The sequence below is a fragment of the Hordeum vulgare genome, chromosome 5H (assembly GCF_904849725.1).
Source record: "Hordeum vulgare subsp. vulgare chromosome 5H, MorexV3_pseudomolecules_assembly, whole genome shotgun sequence".
NCBI lineage: Eukaryota > Viridiplantae > Streptophyta > Magnoliopsida > Poales > Poaceae > Hordeum > Hordeum vulgare.
This window is the reverse complement of record NC_058522.1, coordinates 472,963,533-472,981,890: the sequence shown is the minus strand read 5'-3', so window position 1 is coordinate 472,981,890 and position 18,358 is coordinate 472,963,533. Positions and strand designations below refer to the sequence as shown.

At 45.3% G+C, this 18,358-nt stretch overlaps 1 protein-coding gene across 2 annotated transcripts; it reads left to right on the top strand.

The window, feature by feature from the left end:
- Positions 1–351: 351 nt before the first annotated feature.
- On the top strand, positions 352–2,530 carry LOC123399168 (putative F-box/kelch-repeat protein At3g22730). 2 transcript variants are annotated; one of them, XM_045093598.1, is made up of 2 exons: positions 352–569; positions 1,185–2,530. In XM_045093598.1, exon 2 carries the CDS (start codon positions 1,218–1,220, stop codon positions 2,454–2,456), a length of 1,239 nt encoding a protein of 412 aa, XP_044949533.1. In that variant the 5' UTR covers positions 352–569; positions 1,185–1,217; the 3' UTR covers positions 2,457–2,530. The 2 variants fall into 2 exon arrangements, with proteins under 2 accessions (XP_044949533.1, XP_044949532.1); XM_045093597.1 differs by having other exon boundaries at positions 353–593.
- The last annotated feature ends 15,828 nt before the right edge of the window (positions 2,531–18,358 follow it).

Genomic DNA, 18,358 nt, shown 5'->3' with positions numbered 1-18,358 from the left:
CAAATGAAAATTAGCCACTGATATAACTCGCTTTGATAAGCGTCATCATTTAGTGTAATTTAAGATGCACCAACTTGAATAATGCTGAACCATTTGCTCACAAATAAATATTCCACACTAGTAGAAAAACAATATTCCACATCAAATACTGCAAGTGTACATGTTGCCCCCACGATGTATACACTTATTGAATGTTCCAAAAGGATTTTCAGATCTCCTAATGAATAGATTATTGCTTACACAGGGTGTGGTCGTTTGTACTTTTGTAGGGAGCCATGCTACTGTATGTCTACGGTACTTTCTACCATTTGAATACTCGAGACTTTGCTGCTTGCTGGGCCTATGTCCTTGATATTTTTCTGATTTTGGATTCTACGGGTGGTTGAAGAAGCCGTCACGCAATCAGAGGGAGAGGATAACGGTAACCCTGGACTGGAGACTTGGTGGAGTGCGATGCTTGCGTAGAGAGGAGGTCAATAAGTAGCACTCTCGGAGGATAACGGTGGGATTAAGCTTGTGGCCGCGGGCGGCTTCTTCTTCTTCTTCGCCTGGGGAAGATAGTTTCCGCCGTAAGTCCGAGAGCAGATTCCGCTGTAAGTTTTCTTCAGATTCCAGCAATCTAACTATTGCCTAGCGTCGGATTCGGCCGCCGTGTCTAGTGTGGTCAGCTAGGTGGTTTTAAAGTTCAGGATGAGGTGGAACCTGGAAGCAACTTGTTGGACTAGAACCCTGTAGGATGTGGGAGTGATGGTCCGTATGCATAAGCGTGTTAATGGTCAATTCATGGTTCCTCCCGTTCCAATTCATGGCTCTTTGTTTGCTGCTGCATCTGCTAGAAAAAAGTTTGCCATGCATTCGTTTCAACTGCAGGCTGCGCGGCGGAATACTGAAAACTTATTCAGCATAACCAAATACTGTACTTGTTTGGCAGAATGAAAATCCAACGCCCTAAGATGTTTATTATTTCATATAGGCGCGAACGGTGTCTTAACTAAAAGTACAAGCAATCAGCCTATCATCTGCCTTTAATGAACACGTTGATACTAACATGGACGTTGTCAAAAGCTCGAAGTGATCGCATGATCCTAGAACTCAATCAACCTTCATCGATTATACCTATATAATACCTTCCGTTTCTGAAATTAGAGCTATACTAAAAATCCACTTTTATGGGATATTATCAGGCGCAACTTTCATAGGAGACAAGGTGCTTGGAAATGGCCAGTGATGGAAACGATGCAGAGCAGCCAACCGAAAATCAGTCAGCAAGCATCAGCCGCCTCACACCAGACGTCCTGCACGAGATACTTCTCCGGCTTCCGGTGAGCAGTCTACAGAGACTCCGCAGGACGTGCCACCAATGGCGCGGCATAATCAGCGACCCCTGCTTCATCATGGATCATGCCAACCGTGCACCGGAGCACCTCCTCCTTTTCCTGCCTAGGCTGGACGCCTCGGCAAGCTTCAAGACCGCCATGCCTGGCCGCGTGAAGCTCTTCGATGAGAAATGGTCGGTCACAACATGGGCAGCGTCGTCCATGGACCCGGACGACCACCTCTTCGCGTCGTGCAACGGCCTGCTCTGCTTCTACCGGAGATACACGCTGAAGATCGTCAACCCCGCGACCGGCCAGCGCCTGCATCTCTCGAAGCCCGACGGGAGATCGTTCCGTGACCTCTACTACCTCTACAGCTTCGGGTTCCACCCGGCGACGGGGGAGTACAAGCTCGTCTACTTCCTCCGCGAGCCCCGGCATGGCAGGCCGTCCGGGCAGCCGTTCCGCTTCGACGCGATCCAGGTGTATACCCTCGGCGAGGACGGGTGGAGGAACGTCAGGGCGCCGAGGGAGAGCTGCCTGGTGAACCTCGGCGTCGTCAACGTGGGTGGGGTGATGTACTGGATATCGGAGGAGGAAGGGGCGTGCTGTGGCGTGGCGGTCATGGAGTTCGATCTCAAGGAGGAGTCCTTCGTGACATTGAGGCCTCCGCCGCTGAGAGCGTGCGGCGCCCCCGCGCTGTCCTACTACGTGACGGAGGTGGAGAAGAAGGTGTGCCTGGTGACCGCCCCTTTCAGCAGCAACGCTCCCCGGTGGCGCCGCTACAACGCCGAGGTCTCCGGGAGGATGGACGTGTGGATGCTCGAGAGCAGGGGCGAAGATCGGTGGTCGCTGAGGTACAGCGTCGAGCTGTCGTCGTCGGCGCCGCGGTGCGTCCCGCAGCCGTGCTTCGTCCGCGGGGAGAAGGTCCTGCTGCACGGCCGCGACGGCGACGCGTTCTGCCGGGACCTGCGGGGCGACGAGGACGGCGGGGAGGTGAAGCTGCTGAACTTGAGGCCTTACAGGTACTACGAGACGCAGTCGTACGTGTACAAGGAGACGCTCGTCCCGTTGGACGTGTACGCGGGGGCGGCCATTGTCCGTGCGCCGCACTGGCCTCTCCCTCCACCAGGCTCTTGATAGTAGTGGCTTTGCAGTGTTGGTCACAAAAATGCTAAACATATAAAAAGTTACACCTAATTATTCGTTGATTATATTTCTTTTTTCTTTTTAACTAATCATTCATCCCCTGATTTTATGAAGATGGACCCCTTCTTTTCTTAATCTTCAATCAAAATCCACATGTCTGTAAAATTCATGTACCTTTATGTATATGTGGCATTATTGGCCGCTTTGTCTTCTGAATTTCTGGGAGCAATGCTACAACTATATGGAGTTTAGAGAACATCTACGGATTAAGAGCAACTCTAGAAGACCCCGCATCCCGCCGGCCCGCAAAACGCGTTTGCAGTTCGCGCAAAACCCCTTTTACGGGCCGACGTGGGCTGGCGTGGATGCAGCCCCCCCAAACGGATCCGTAAAAAAGTATATTCGCGAAATATGTTTTTTTACGGGTCGGCTTCTGCGGGTTCTGCACGGGCTTCACCACGACGATCCGCAAACAGAAAAACTGCAAATCTCGCATTTGACATAGGATTTGGCAAACAAATTCAAATTCAAACGACATAAACAGTTTGCGCGCAAATAAAAGCGAAGTTCATTACGCAAAAGAGGGCATGAAAGGTTTGCACCCATGTCCGGCATCATCTTGGGGGTCGATCTTCACTCCGCGCCATGGAGTCCATATTGAAGTTCATCGACGCCACCGAATCCACCTCCGTCACTTGTTCCAACTCCCGCACCGAAATCATCCACATTGGCACCATATGGAGCAGAGAAAACATCACCGGAACTGGAACACGGACCGGCCGAGGCGACCATTCTCCTCTTCAAGATCTCTCTCCTTGACATATCATGCCATGTTTTGGTGAGGTCGTCCATGTCATTGCGGTTCATTGACATGATCTTTTTCTCCTCGGCGAGCAACAATGACATCGATTAGTTTTCAGAGGCGCGTGCTTTTCTCTCCTCAATGGCAGCTTTGCGGAGCCCCTCTTCCTTGAGCATTTGCCATTTTTCTTGCTTCTCTTTCGCCTTCTTCTCAGCAACTCTTTCTTGATCTCCAACGACTTCAACAACATCAACTCGTTTGATTGCACCATGGCATCAATCTTCTCCCTGAAGCTTGCTGCTTCTTGCTCTCTCTTCATCTTCTCTTTAGTCTTCTTGTCGCCATCGGGCTTGTGCAAATTTCTTGGGCCATCATCATCCTCATCTTCATCCATGTTTATAAGTGAGCCTCTCTTTGGTGGGGATTCTTTGTCGATCAACTTCCACTGCCCGCACTTTTGGAGCAACTCCCAACAATGCTCTAATTTGAAGAATTTGCCTTCCGAAGCTTCCATGTCCTTGTGTCTATGTTGAGCAATCTTGTCCTACAAAATGTGAACAAAGTGATGCAATCATTTCCCATGATACATTATGATGATGCACAACTTGAACAAAGGAAAAACAGACTCACATAGTCGGACTCCACGGTGTCACTTGGAGGTACATTGCGTACTTGCTCCAAGCAAGCTGCCCAACGGCTGCACATAGGCTTGATATTCTCCCAACGCCCTTGAAGCGACCGAAATGTGCGTGCAGTCCTATTAGGATACTTTTTCATAATGCAGAAGTATTGATCTTCGATCCTTTGCCAATATCTATTGGCGGTTTGAGAAACACCCGTGCATGCATCAAGAGACACCACACTCCATGCTTGGATCAATGCTTGATCTTCCAAGATCATGTAGTTCTTCGATATTTGGCTTTTTCCACTCTTTGCTTGCGATTTCTCAAACGCTTCCGCTTCGATCTCCTCCAATTCGTCCGCAACACCATGATCATCCACGTCGCCGTCCGTTTCATTGCAGTTGAATGGTTCGAAAGAGGCTTGATCAATGTCAACCGTGTTCGTGTCCAACATGTTCATGAACTCGGTTGTTGCATTGTTCGAACCACCGCTATAGCGAACGATAACAAGTCATGAGCTATCGAGACTAATGGCGAAAAATGAAAGGGAATCGCCAAGACCGAAGAGGCATACCTTCCGGCCATTTCGTCGAACACCTCGCTCCGGGGGGAGCGGCATCGTTGAACGGCATCGCCGGAGCACCTCATTGCGGGGGGATGAAGTCATAGGTTGAATAAGGTGGCTTCCTTGAAGCCAGAACCTTCCTCCGCTTTACGCATGCGGCCTTGCCGGCCTTCTCCACCACCGGCCCGGATCGCACTACGGCATTGGCGCCCCGAGCGCGGGCCGTCGCGGCAGGGGCAGCTGATGTCCCACAAGCGTATGGGATCGCAGCAATTTTCGAGGGTAGAGTATTCAACCCAAATTTGTTGATTCGCCAAGACGGGAAGCGAAAGAATATTCTCAAGTATTAGCAGTTGAATGTGTGAGATTTAACAACATCTGAAAGATTAGTGTCTGCAGGCAAAGTATCACTAGCAAGGTAGTATGATAGCAACGGTGCCAGAAAAAGCCTTGTTGACGGGATGTTAGTGCCACTTACCTAGCCTCCCTGGCAATGGCGCCAACAAAGTCTTGCAACAAGTAACAGCGGAGTAGTAACATCAGCAGCAAAGTAACAAGTAACAGCAGTAGTGACAGCAGCAGCAGAGTAACAAGTAACAGCAGTAGTGACAGCAGCAACAAAGTGGCCCAATCCCTTTTGTAGCAAGGGACAAGCCTAGGCAAAGTAACGTAGCGAGGACTAGTAGTAAAAGACTCATAGGCAGTGGATCGGTGATGGATGAGCGTGACGGATGTGATTCATCATGTAACAGTTATAACACGGAGAAATATGTAACTAGCTCCCGTTCGTCAATCTAATGTAGGCATGTATTCCGTATGTAGTCATACGTGCTTAGGGAAAAGAACTTGCATGGCATCTATTGTCCATCCCTCCCGTGGCAGCGGGGTCCTAATGGAAACTATGGGATATTAAGGTTCTCCTTTTAATAAAGAACCGGACCAACGCATTAACACGTGGTGAATACATGAACTCCTCATACTATGGTCATCTCCGGGAGTGGTTTCGGCTATTGTCACTCCGGGGTTGCCGGGTCATAAGACATAGTAGGTGACTACAACTTGCAAGATAGGATCTAAAACACACATATATTGGCGACAACATAATAGGTTCAGATCTGAAATCATGGCACTCGGGCCCTAGTGACAAAGCATTAAGCATAGCCAAGTAGTAGCAACATCAATCTAGAACATAGTGGATACTAGGGATCAATCCCCGTCAAGAACTAACTCGATTACATGATAGATCTCATCCAACTCATCACCGTCCAGCAAGCCTACGATGAGATTACTCATGAACGATGAAGAGCATCATGGAATTGTCGATGGAGAAAGGTTGATGATGACGATGGCGACGATTTCCCCTCTCCGGAGCCCGAAACGGACTCCAGATCTGCCCTCCAGATGAAGAACAGGATGTGGCGGCGCCTCCGTATCACAAAACGCGATGAAACCTTCTCTGTGATTTTTTTCCAGGCGAAACGGAAGATATAGAGCTGAGATTGGGGGCGGTGGTGCCACGTGGGCCCCACAAGCCTGCACGGCGCAACCATAGGGGTGGCCGCGGCCTGTGGGCTTGTGGCCCAGTGGCGCGCCCCCTCCGATGGATCTTTGCGCAGGTATTTTTCTTTTATTCCAGAAAGAATCTCCGTAAATTTTTAGGACATTCCGAGAACTTTTATTTCTGCACAAAAACAACACCATGGCAATTCTGGTGAAAACTGACATCTTGGTCTCACGGTAAACTCATATCAATGGCATAATCAACTAGCGAGCAAATAATAATAAGCCTCAAGTGTCAACACTTCAATCAAAACAACATGAAGCAGTACGAATAGATGGTATCTCGCTAGCTCTTTCTGAGACCGCAAAACATAAATGCAGAGCACCTTCAAAGACCAAGGGCTGACTAAACATTGTAATTCATGGCAATGAAGATCCAGTCATAGTCATACTCAACACAGTTAAAAGCAAAGCATACAAATGACAGAGGTGCTCTCTAATTGGTGCTTTTGTAAGAGGAGGATGACTCAACAGGAACATAAATAGACAGGCCCTTCGCAGAGGGAAGCATTGATTTGCAGAGGTGCCAGAGCTCAAGCTTTGAAAACAGAGATAATAATTTTGGGTGGCATGCTTTTATTGTCAACGCAGTGACTAAGAGTTCTCAACATCTTCCACGCTACACATGCTATAGGCGGTTCCCAAACAGAAAAGTAAAGTTTTGACTCCCCCACCACCAATCAATCACACTCCACGGCTAGCCGAATCCTCGGGTACCGTCCAAACCAACATCAATTCTAGGGGTGTTTTGTTTGCAATTATCTTTTCGATTTGAGCATGGAACTGGAAATTCCAATTACCGCCCCCTTTCTCGTGATTGATAGTGAATAAACACATATCAAGGATAACACGCCTAGCATGGAAGATACCAATAGCCCCCTGTCACCACATGAGCGGTTCGGGCATGCAAAACAGATTATTTCTTGAAGATTTAGAGAGTGGCACATGCAAATTTACTTGGAACGGCAGGTAGATACCGCACATAGGTAGGTATGGTGGACTCATATGGCACAACTTTGGGTTTATGGGAGTGGATGTACAAGCAGTATTCCCGCTTAGTACAAGTGAAGGCTAGCAAAAGACTGGGAAGCGACCAACTAGAGAGCGACAACAATCATCAAAATGCATTGAGAGTAACTAACATTGAGTGCAAGCATGAGTAGGACATAAATTACCATGAACATGAACATCATAGAGGCTATGTTGATTTTGTTTCAACTACATGCATGAACATGCGCCAAGTCAAGCCACTTGAAACATTCAAAGGAGGATACCATCTTATCATACTACATCATACTCATCTCAACATTCATGTTGGCAACCAAGGCAAACCATTATAAGCTCCTAGCTAAGTAAGCATGGCATAAGCAACTATGATCTCTAAGTTGTCATTGCAAACATGTTTCTCTCACAACAAAGATGAATCAGGCATGATGAGCTAGTCATATTTACAAAAACAAAATAGATCGAGTTCATACCAGCTTTTCCAGGCTCAGTCACTTCATCATATATCGTCATTATTGCCTTTCACTTGCACAACCGAACGATGTGAACAATAATAAGAGTGCTCGTGCATTGGACTACGCTGGAATCTGCAGGCAAACACAAAGGAGAAGACAAAATAATATGGCTCTTTGAAACCTAAACAGGAATGCATGCAAGAGCCACTAAACATTGTAACCAATATCTTCTACCTTGACCCGAAGAAAAAGAAACTATCTACACGGGTAAGCTCCCAACAAGCAAAATAAGAAAAATAAAATCTTTTTGGCTTTTTCCAAACTAGACAAACACATGAAAAGAAAACGAGAAAAAGAAAATAAACTAACATGGATGATAGAGTGGCAAAGTGTGAACACCGGCTAACAAAGTGAAAGCATAAGCAAGAATGTAAAGTCGGTGAGAACACGTACTCCCCCAAGATTAGGCTTTTGGCCTAACTTGGTCTACTCCCATGGATGGTCCTCGCGAAACCCAAAATCATAATCGGGGTTATATGGGAGCGCTGCAACCACTACCTAAATAGCTGCCTCACGGAGACGAGCAGCCTTTGCCTCCCTCTCATACTCCTCTGCCTCTGCCTCTCCTTTAGTTATGTAATATCTCCGTTTTACGTGAAAGTCAAAGAAGGCAGGAGCAGGAAGGGTAATATGGAAAACATGCTGCCGGTTAAATATCAATCGGTATAGGAACGATTCGTCATCCCTCTCAAGGAACTGGTAGCTTGTCAAAGCGACTCGGTCAAGGAAAGCTGTATGGAGCGGGGGATCTCCTTCACAGATGGGTACTCCAAGGAAATTTGCTATGCGAGTGGCATAGATGCCACCAAAGAAATCCCCTTCAATAGCATTCTTATTCAGCCTCCTTGCTATAATAGCTCCCATGTTGAAGCTTTTGTCACCCGTCACTGCGCTCTTAAGGATACTAAGGTTGTGTGCGCAGAGGTGACAATGCTCAATCTTGCCATTAATGCATCTGCCTATGAAGAGGGCAAAATAATGCAAGGCAGGAAAATGAATACTCCCCATGGTAGCTTGTGTAATGTCTCTAGTTTCTCCAACCGTAATACCCGCGCAAAAATCTCTAACCGAAGATTTAGGAGGATCATTGAGGTTACCCCAAATAGGTATTTTGCAAATTCTACTGAAATTCTCTAAATCCATGGTATACGATTTATCATAGAGATCAAACAGTACCGATGGCTCACGGCCAGCTGAAAATTTGAATCTACGAACAAAAGAGGCAGTGAGAGCAACATACTTGTAAGTGCATCCAGTGCCCCTTAGTGATTTTGGTGGTTTGAAGACTTATAGGTTAAGTATCTAATGTGTTTGTGAGTGTACACAGGATCTATAAGTCATTGAGGAGTTTGAGATAGTTGAAGAATATCGACCCCTAAAAATGTATGTCTTCAGTTGAAGAAATTGGTCTGAAGCTGAAGAAATGAATCGCGAGGAATCTGCGATGAAATTGATATTACTCATGAAGATACTGATATTGAGAAGTCCGGTGTGTCCTGAAGAAAATAACTCTGAAGAATTTGAAGCATGAAGATTAACACTTTCTGTTTTATTTTCTTCGCATTTGAGTAATAGGAACACCGTACTGTTAAAGGGGGTCGAAGTTACACTATGGAATGAATTTCCTCATGATGCTCAACCCAAGCCTAATCCTACCAAAAGCCTCAAGTGAGGAATACGAGTGACATGAGGACTCTCACAGTTGAGGGTCCCGACCGTTTCGATAGCCACGCCAAGTCATTGGTCTTATCCATTCCAACGGTCATATTATTTAAGGGCATAAGTGTCAAATCATGTCGGGATGCTCCCAGGCTATAAATAGCCACCCCCACAACCACTAGCTGGTTGGCTGCTCCGTTAGAAACTGACACTTGTCATAAGAGCAACCCAATTCCTGAGATCCTTCGAGAGTAATTCATAAGTGAGGAAATACACCATACACCGAAACCACAAACCAAACCTAGTGATTGAGCATCACTGAAGAAGTTCTTCCTGTGTGGGACTGAATCCTTTTACCTTTGAGGACTGTGCATCCTCCAGACGGTTAGGCGTCAAGGTCTAGAGCTTTCCAGCAGTCAATTGTGGATCGCCAGGTGACCAAGTTTGTGAGGGTTTGGAAGTCTGCCCTGAAGACTTACCACGAGTGTTGGGCGAGGACTGTGTGTCCTTAGCTCAAGGAGAATACGGTAGGGACTGTGTGTCCCGGGACTGTGTGTCTTTTGGTTTCAATACCAAGCCGCTCCAAACCAGATGTACGACTGTCACAGCAGTTGGAACTGGGTCATCAACGATTGTCTTCACTGAGAAACGGGTTCTAATTCCTCAACTCCTTACTTTTCTCGTATTACGTGTTGATGACTTTCACTGCAACTGTTTGAAGAATTTGCAGAAGACTTTCTCTGAATTTCCTCAACCCCAAATTCTTCACGTCAGTTAATCCACATCTGTATTCTGCGTGCCTGCTCAGTGTGCAATCTGTTTGCACATTCTTCACTCTGAAAAACTGCTGTTGTGAAACTTTGCACTTCTGATCCTTTACTGTTTCCGCTGTAAGTTAGTCATGAGTGGGGAATTTCCTCAAAAGGAATTTCCTCAGTGATGAAATTCTAAAAATCTCCTATTCACCCCCCTCTAGTCGATATAACGCACTTTCAATACTGTTCACATTTATCGGAGATGAATTCTTCGAATCCGACGTTGCAAACAAATGCATCAAACTCATCTTTGAAGCCTGCCTCAATCATAAATTCATCAGAAGGCCATTCACATGGTTGAACCTGCGCGTCCCTAGGTTGGTAAGGATCAGGCTCCCGAATCGCAAGACGGGGACCTCTCTTGCTTGAAGAACCACCATGAAAGTTTCTCCTGAACATCTTCCTTTTTCTAAAATTTTCAGTGACCCAAAGGAAAGGTGGACAAGGTTCAACTAAACTTGTAGCAACTACTCCCACAAGTGCCTAGAGGCCATATTACGCATCAAAACTACTTGGGACCAGCTAGAATCAGCATACAAAGCTCAAGAACATGGTCACCAAGGCAACAAATATACGCGGAGCATAAGGCACTAGAGCAAAAACTAATTGGAATAATGGAGGAGTCACTTACTAAGGAGTAATTTCCCCAAAATAGTTCAGAGAACGGTGATTTGAGCAAAGAGATCGAAAATCCCAGCAATAGGAGCAAGAACACGGGTTTGAGCTGCGAAACGATTTTTTTCTGGAGGTAGGAGAAGCGGATGAGAGCAAGAATGAGTGGAGGGGGTGCCTGTGGGCCCCACAAGCCTGGGTGGCGCGACCAGGGGGGTGCCCGCGCCCCTAGGGCTTGTGGCCCACTGGTGTGGCCCCCAGACAGACTCTTTGTCCCAGTATTTTTCAAATATTCCAGAAAAAATCATACTAGATTTTCACAGCGTTCTGAGAACTTTTATTTTCGGGGTATTTTTCTACCGAACGCTAAAACAGAAAACAGGGAAAACTAAACTAAATCTATCATTTTTCTTCTAAGCAACCGAAAGTTAAAGCTTGGAACAGAGGTTTGTGACTCCTTGATTCATCCATCTGATGGTCATCAAAAGAAATTCGTCAATGGGGTTGATCAAGTCCCCTGAACAAAACTTTCTCGAATCGCAAAAGAGAACGGACAATAATCGAATAGTCAATAAGTCACCTCAATGGGGATGTGTATCTCCCCAACAAGCAAATCATACTTCATCATGACACGAGGAATAGGGCATTCAAAGCTCCCAATAAGAATCGATGAAGTTTTTTCGATAGCATTGATGCAATGTACTCGATATTGTTTCTTCGGAAAGTGCATCGTATGCACATTACCGTTGACATGGAAAGTGACATTGCCTTTGTTGCAGTCTATAACAGCCCCTGCAGTGTTCAAAAAGGGTCTTCCGAGGATGATAGCCATGGCATCGTCCTCGGGAATATCCAAGATAACAAAATCTGTTAAGATAGTGGTGTTAGTAACCACAACAGGCACATCCTTGCAAATGCCCATAGGGAAAGCAGTTGATTTGTCGGTCATTTGCAGAGAGATTTCAGTGGGTGTCAACTTATCCAGTTCAAGTATACGATAGAGAGAGAGGCATAACACTAACACCGGCTCCAAGGTCGCATAACGCAGTTCTGACGTAGTTGCCTTTAATGGAGCAAGGTATAGTGGGCACACCGGGATCACCTAGTTTCTTAGGAGTTCCACCCTTGAAAGTGTAGTTAGCAAGCATGGCGGAGATCTCAAGATCAGGTATCCTCCTCTTATTAGTCACAATATCTTTCATGTACTTAGCATACGGAGACATTTTGAGCATATCCGTCAAACGCATCTGTAGAAAGACAGGTCTGATCATTTCAACGAATCACTCAAAATCTTCATCATCCTTTTTCTTGGATGGTTTGGGAGGAAAGGGCATAGGTTTCTGAACCCATGGTTCCCTTTCTTTACCGTGCTTCCTAGCAGTGAAGTCATTCTTATCGTATCTTCTAGTCTTAGGCTGTGGGTTATCAAGATCAACAGGTTCAATCTCCACATCCTTTTCATTGCTAGGTTGAGCATCATCATGAACATCACTATTGATATCATCATTAGGCTCATGTTCATCACCAGATTGTGTTTCAGCATGAGAGACAGAGGCATCGTTTGGACTCTCAGGTGTAGCAGCAACAGGGTTGCTAGTGTGCAGGTTCCTATCATCTTTCTTCTTCTTTCTAGGATGACTAGGTGCATCAGTGCTAACTCCTTGAGAATCTTGTTCAACTCTCTTCGGATGACCCTCAGGATACAAAGGTTCCTGAGTCATTCTACCGCCTCTAGTGACGACTCTAACAGAATTGTCATTCAACTCATTGAGCAAGTCATTCTGAGCTTTAAGTACTTGTTCTACCTGAGTAGTAACCATAGAGGCATGTTTACTCAGAAGTTTAAAATCATTGACATTTCTGTCCACACAAGCACTTAAATGACTAAGCATACGAGCATTCTGTTCCAATTGTCTGCTAACATAATCATTGAAACTCTGTTGTTTGGCAATAGAATTATCAAATTCATCCAGGCATAAGCTAGCAGGTTTATCAAAAGGAATATCACTCTCATCAAACCTACGCAGAGAATTTACTTCTACTACTTGTATCGGGTTATCGAGACCATGGATCTCTTCGATAGGTGGTAGGTTTTTGACATCTTCAGATTTAATGCCTTTCTCTCGCATAGATTTCTTGGCTTCTTGCATATCTTCAGGACTGAAGAATAGAATACCTCTTTTCTTCGGAGTTGGCTTAGGAGGTGGTTCGGGAATAGTCCAGGCATTCTCATTGTACAAGATGTTATTCAGTAGAATCTCAGCTTGTTCTACAGTTCGTTCCCTAAAAACACTACCGGCACAACTATCTAGATGGTCTTTGGAAGCATGGGTAAGTCCATTATAGAAGATATCAAGTATTTCGTTCTTCTCAAGAGGGTGACCACGCAAAACATTCAGTAGCTGGATAAGCCTCCTCCAAGCTTGTGGGAGACTCTCTTCCTCAGCTTGAGCAAAGTTGTATATTTCCTGCAAGGCAGCTTGCTTCTTATGGGCAGGGAAATATTTTTCAGAGAAGTAGTAGACCATATCCTGGGGGCTACGCACACAACCAGGAGCAAGAGAAGTGAACCAGGTCTTAGCATCATCCTTTAGCGAGAAAGGAAACAACTTGAGCATATAGTAGTGGCGGATCTTTTCCTCACTAGTGAATAGGGTGGCTATATCGTGCAGTTTGGTAAGATGGGCTACAACCGTTTCAGACTCATAACCGTGAAAAGGATCAGATTCAACCAGAGTGATTAACTCAGGGTCGACAGAGAAGTCATAATCCTTATCGGTCACAAAGATAGGTGAAGTGGCAAACTTCGGGTCCTATTTCATCCTAGAGTTAAGAGATTTTTTCTTTCCACTTGCGTAGAAGTTTCTCAACATCATAGCTATCCTTACACGCAAGAAAGTCCTCAGCTATCTCTCCCTCCATAACATAGCGCGTATCAGGCATAACAGGCAATTCGGGCATAGTAGCAGATTCTACTTCAATAGTATCAGTAGTTTCAGAAATATCGTCACATCTAGCAGCAACTCTAGCAATTTGTGCATCAAGGGCACCTAGTGGCAAAGCAGTATCAGGCACATCAAGCATAGCATCATAAGCATCATGGGCAGCAGAAGTAGCATCATCAAGCACACGCGACATATCAAGATTTCTAGCAGGAGGCGAAGACGCAAACTTACTCAAAACTGAAGGTGAGTCAAGTGCAGAGCTAGATGTGAGTTCCTTACCTCTTCTCGCAGTGGAAGGTAGGATTTCAGTTCTTGGATCTTTCAGATTCCTCATAGTGATCAGCAGACGTCAATCCCAAGTGACTCAGAGAATATAGTTGTGCTTCCCCGGCAACGGCACTAGAAAAAGCCTTGATGTCCCACAAGCGTATGGGATCTCACCATTTTTCGAGGGTAGATTATTCAACCCAAATTTGTTGATTCGCTAAGACGTGAAGCGAAAGAATATTCTCAAGTATTAGCAGCTGAATGTGTTAGATTCAACCACTCTTAAAAGATTAGTGTCTGCAAGCAAAGTATCAGTAGCAAGGTAGTATGATAGCAACGGTGCTAGAAAAAGCCTTGTTGACGGGATGTTAGTGCCGCTTACCTAGCCTCCCTGGCAACGGCGCCAACAAAGTCTTGCAACAAGTAACAACGGCGTAGTAACAGCAGCAGCAAAGTAACAAAGAACAGCAGTAGTGACAGCAGCATAAGAGTAACAAGTAACAGCAGTAGTGACAACAGCAGCAAAGTGGCCCAATCCCTTTTGTAGCAAGGGACAAGCCCAGGCAAAGTAAAGTAGCGAGGACCAGTAGTAAAAGACTCATAGGCAGTGGATCGGTGATGGATGAGCGTGACAAATGTGATTCATCATGTAACAGCTATAACACGAGAGATATGTAACTAGCTCCCGTTCGTCAATCTAATGTAGGCATGTATTCCGTATGTAGTCATACGTGCTTAGGGAAAAGAACTTGCATGACATCTATTGTCTATCCCTCCCGTGGCAGCGGGGTCCTAATGGAAACTACGGGATATTAAGGTTCTCCTTTTAATAAAGAACCGGGCCAACACATTAACACGTGGTGAATACATGAACTCCTCATACTATGGTCATCTCCGGGAGTGGTTCCGGAAATTGTCACTCCGGGGTTGCCGGGTCATAACACATAGTAGGTGACTACAACTTGCAAGATAGGATCTAAAACACACATATATTGGCAAAAACATAATAGGTTCAGATCTGAATTCATGGAACTCGGGCCCTAGTGACAAGCATTAAGCATAGCCAAGTAGTAGCAACATCAATCTAGAACATAGTGGATATTAGGGATCAATCCCCGTCAAGAACTAACTCGATTACATGATAGATCTCATCCAACTCATCACCGTCCAGCAAGCCTACGATGAGATTACTCACGAACGATGAAGGGCATCATGAAATTGTCGATGGAGAAAGGTTGATGATGACGATGGCAACGATTTCCCCTCTCCGGAGCCCGAAACGGACTCCAGATCTGCCCTCCAGATGAAGAGAAGGATGTGGCGGCGCCTCCGTATCACAAAACGCGATGAAACCTTCTCTCTGATTTTTTTCCAGGCGAAACGGAAGATATAGAGCTGAGATTGGGGGCGGTGGTGCCACGTGGGCCCCACAAGCCTGCACGGCGCTGCCATAGGGGGTGGTCGCGTCCTGTGGGCTTGTGGTCCAGTGGCACGACCCCTCGGTGGATCTTTGCGCAGGTATTTTTCTTTTGTTCTAGAATAAATCTCCGTAAATTTTCAAGACATTCCGAGAACTTTTATTTCTGCACAAAAACAACACCATGGCAATTCTGCTGAAAACAACGTCAATCTGGGTTAGTTCCATTCAAATCATGCAAATTAGAGTCCAAAACAAGGGTAAAAGAGTTCGGAAAAGTAGATACGACGGAGACGTATCAGCAGCCGGATTCTCGCCCTGCACAACCACGTTGCCCTGCCGCTTGCGGGAAGGCGCGACGTGTGCTTAGGCGATGGCGGCGGGGGCAACATGGCCGGCGACGAGATCCGCCCGAGGGGAAGGAGCATGCGCGACCTCGACGGTGATGGGGGACATCATGGGGTCCTCCATGGTGGTGAGGAACGACCGGGGAGGAGGGACCGGAGCTTGCAGACGGGGGGCAATGACGGCGGAGGGTGCGGGGAGCAGGGAAAGGGCGCGCGAAAATGTCCCTCCTGCCAAATCTCGCGTCGGATAGGGGTTCAGCTCGGGTCAGCCTCCCAGCCCGTGAAGATAGAGGTTGGGGGAGAAGATTTGTCGCGCCCCGCAAAAAAATTTGCGGGCCAGGGCGGGATGCGGGGTGTGATCGTGCGGATTTTCCGGCCCCGACTCGCAATTTGGCGGTTATTTTGCAGGTCGGGACGGGATGCAGGGTCTGGTAGAGTTGCTCTAAGCATAGATGAGATGTTTTGATTGATTTAGGATAAAGCGGGTCCCACCCTGCAAATAGAGGGGGCATGATTAGTAAGGGGAGAGGGGTTAGTCCGTTAAAGTCTGTAAACATCATTCATAAGTTTAGCATTTTTGAATTTCTAGTTAAGACTTTGGGTTTGCATTCTATGGTCGTGGCCCAGCATAGTTATATAAGACTAACATATATATATATATATATATATATATATATATATATATATATATATATATATATATATATATATATTGTTGTACTAACTTTCGAACATAATTATTTATGATACATGAATTATGGTGTAATTCTCGCTGGAGATTCAAGCTACTGGTTTGTGTAACATATTCAGTAGGGATTTCGTGCGCTAAGCTTTTATGTTCACTCGTGGAGTGAATTCGGCAAATTCTACCCATGATATCAATGGAAAATGGCAAGCTCTTGTTGCCAAAACAGGACATCTTGTATTTGGGACGCGCTAGGGGCGAGTGGATTGAAAATTAAATTTAGATCAGTTGACTGACTACAAATTTGGTTCAGTCAATTCGCTAGATTACATTTTCTAGGTACACCATGATTTTTATTAATCAACAAGTAAAGGTACAACTATGAAGTGCACATCACGGCTTTGAACCCCCCCCCCCCCATGTCTCTCCCTCCTACCCTCTCCCTCCATCCCCTCCTCCCCCCACCCTCTCCCTTTGACTCCCTCCATCCCCCCTCCCTCTCTCTTGCATTAAATTTAGTTTAGTAACTAGGGTTAGAACTAGGATGGATGGATAGATGTTAGGGTTAGAACTAAGATAGTTTTAGTATTTTTTTGAAATAAAATGCGAAGATATGATTATTTTTAAATGAAAATGTAAGGAATTTGACTCTGTTTGAACATGTGAACAAATGAATATGAAAATGTGAAAATGAAAATGAAACCTCCAAGTGACCTATGTTTTGCCGGAACATTGATTCATTTCCGTTTCGGCAAATTTCACGCGCTCGATGTGTCATGTTTTTAGAAAAGGTTTTGCCCAAATTTTGTCATAATAGGAATTAGATGACATTCCGCCAGAACATAGGACATTTTTATGTCGTTACTCCATAAATGTAATGTTAATTGACTAATGCTTACAGGATTGACTTTCATTCTGTCGGAGCTCCTTGTATGACTTTTAGTATGTTCTTGATGGGGGAATACCGACTGTTGTCGTGGGGGTCGCTTTCTCTTTTTCTCTTGTCGTGATATATACATTGGTATAATGCGCGAGGAGAGAAGAAGAGATGCGACCATCACCGACGGTCAAAATATTAGTATGAGGGAGTGTCCACCAACACGCACCACCATATCAGTGTGAGAGAATATGCACCATATACACCATGAGATATGAGAGTTTTTCAAGGAAAGCCTCGACAAACCGAAACTCATCTCATGCTGAATACTTTCTGGTATAACTGTCGTTGATTTTTAATCTTTGAATCATGAACACAGGAAATGAGTGACGACTAGGGGATCCCTAAGTGTGATTTATGCAGCGAATATTGGGGTGTGTGTGAGAGGACTCACATGAGAAACGGCAGGTTCTTCACCATCAAGCTTGACGAGACCTTTGATGTTTTTACAATAGATGACAACTATTTTTCCGTAATTAAGCATAAATTTGTGTTTCTTTGCTTCAACGTATAATGTCCATGTTTTACAATTCGACAAGTGCATCCCCTGCATGCAAGACGATATGTCTTGGAGAAGCTCGGTTTCCAAGAAATGGGGTATATGGAGATGAGGATAACTCACCTGAGAACTAAACATGGTTTCACATTTTGGGTTAAACTATACAATTCAGTTATTCACTCCCATTTTGGTTGCTCAAATTGTGAAGGTCTAAGCAAGGCATATCGATTTCAGGAGGATATCGAAATTACCTTCGATATTCGTCGTGAAGATGATATTGAAGGTAATATCGACCATTGGATGGATGTCGATATGCTTCTAGTTTACCTCTATGTGAGTTTGTCAATCATATTTGTTAAGTCGTTTGTATTGTTTATTTCAAAATAGTTGGTGTTTATCCATACTAAATTTGTATATTTATAATTTACAGTTTATTTCCTTTCTTCGACTGAAACACATAAGATAGTAGACAGGACACACCACACTTATGGATCACGTCGAACTTAGGAGGAGAAGGATTCTCTTGTCACCTTTGTTAATGGTTGCTTGTCTACTAGGGACAACATGCATTATGGAGATGGCCCAAATTATACATTATAAATGCCACTAGCGCATAGGATGAGGGCTTATGACATGCGCA

Coding starts and splice junctions, on each gene's coding strand:
- LOC123399168 (XM_045093598.1), top strand. CDS start 1,218: ATGGCCAGTGATGGAAACGATGCAGAGCAGCCAACCGAAAATCAGTCA.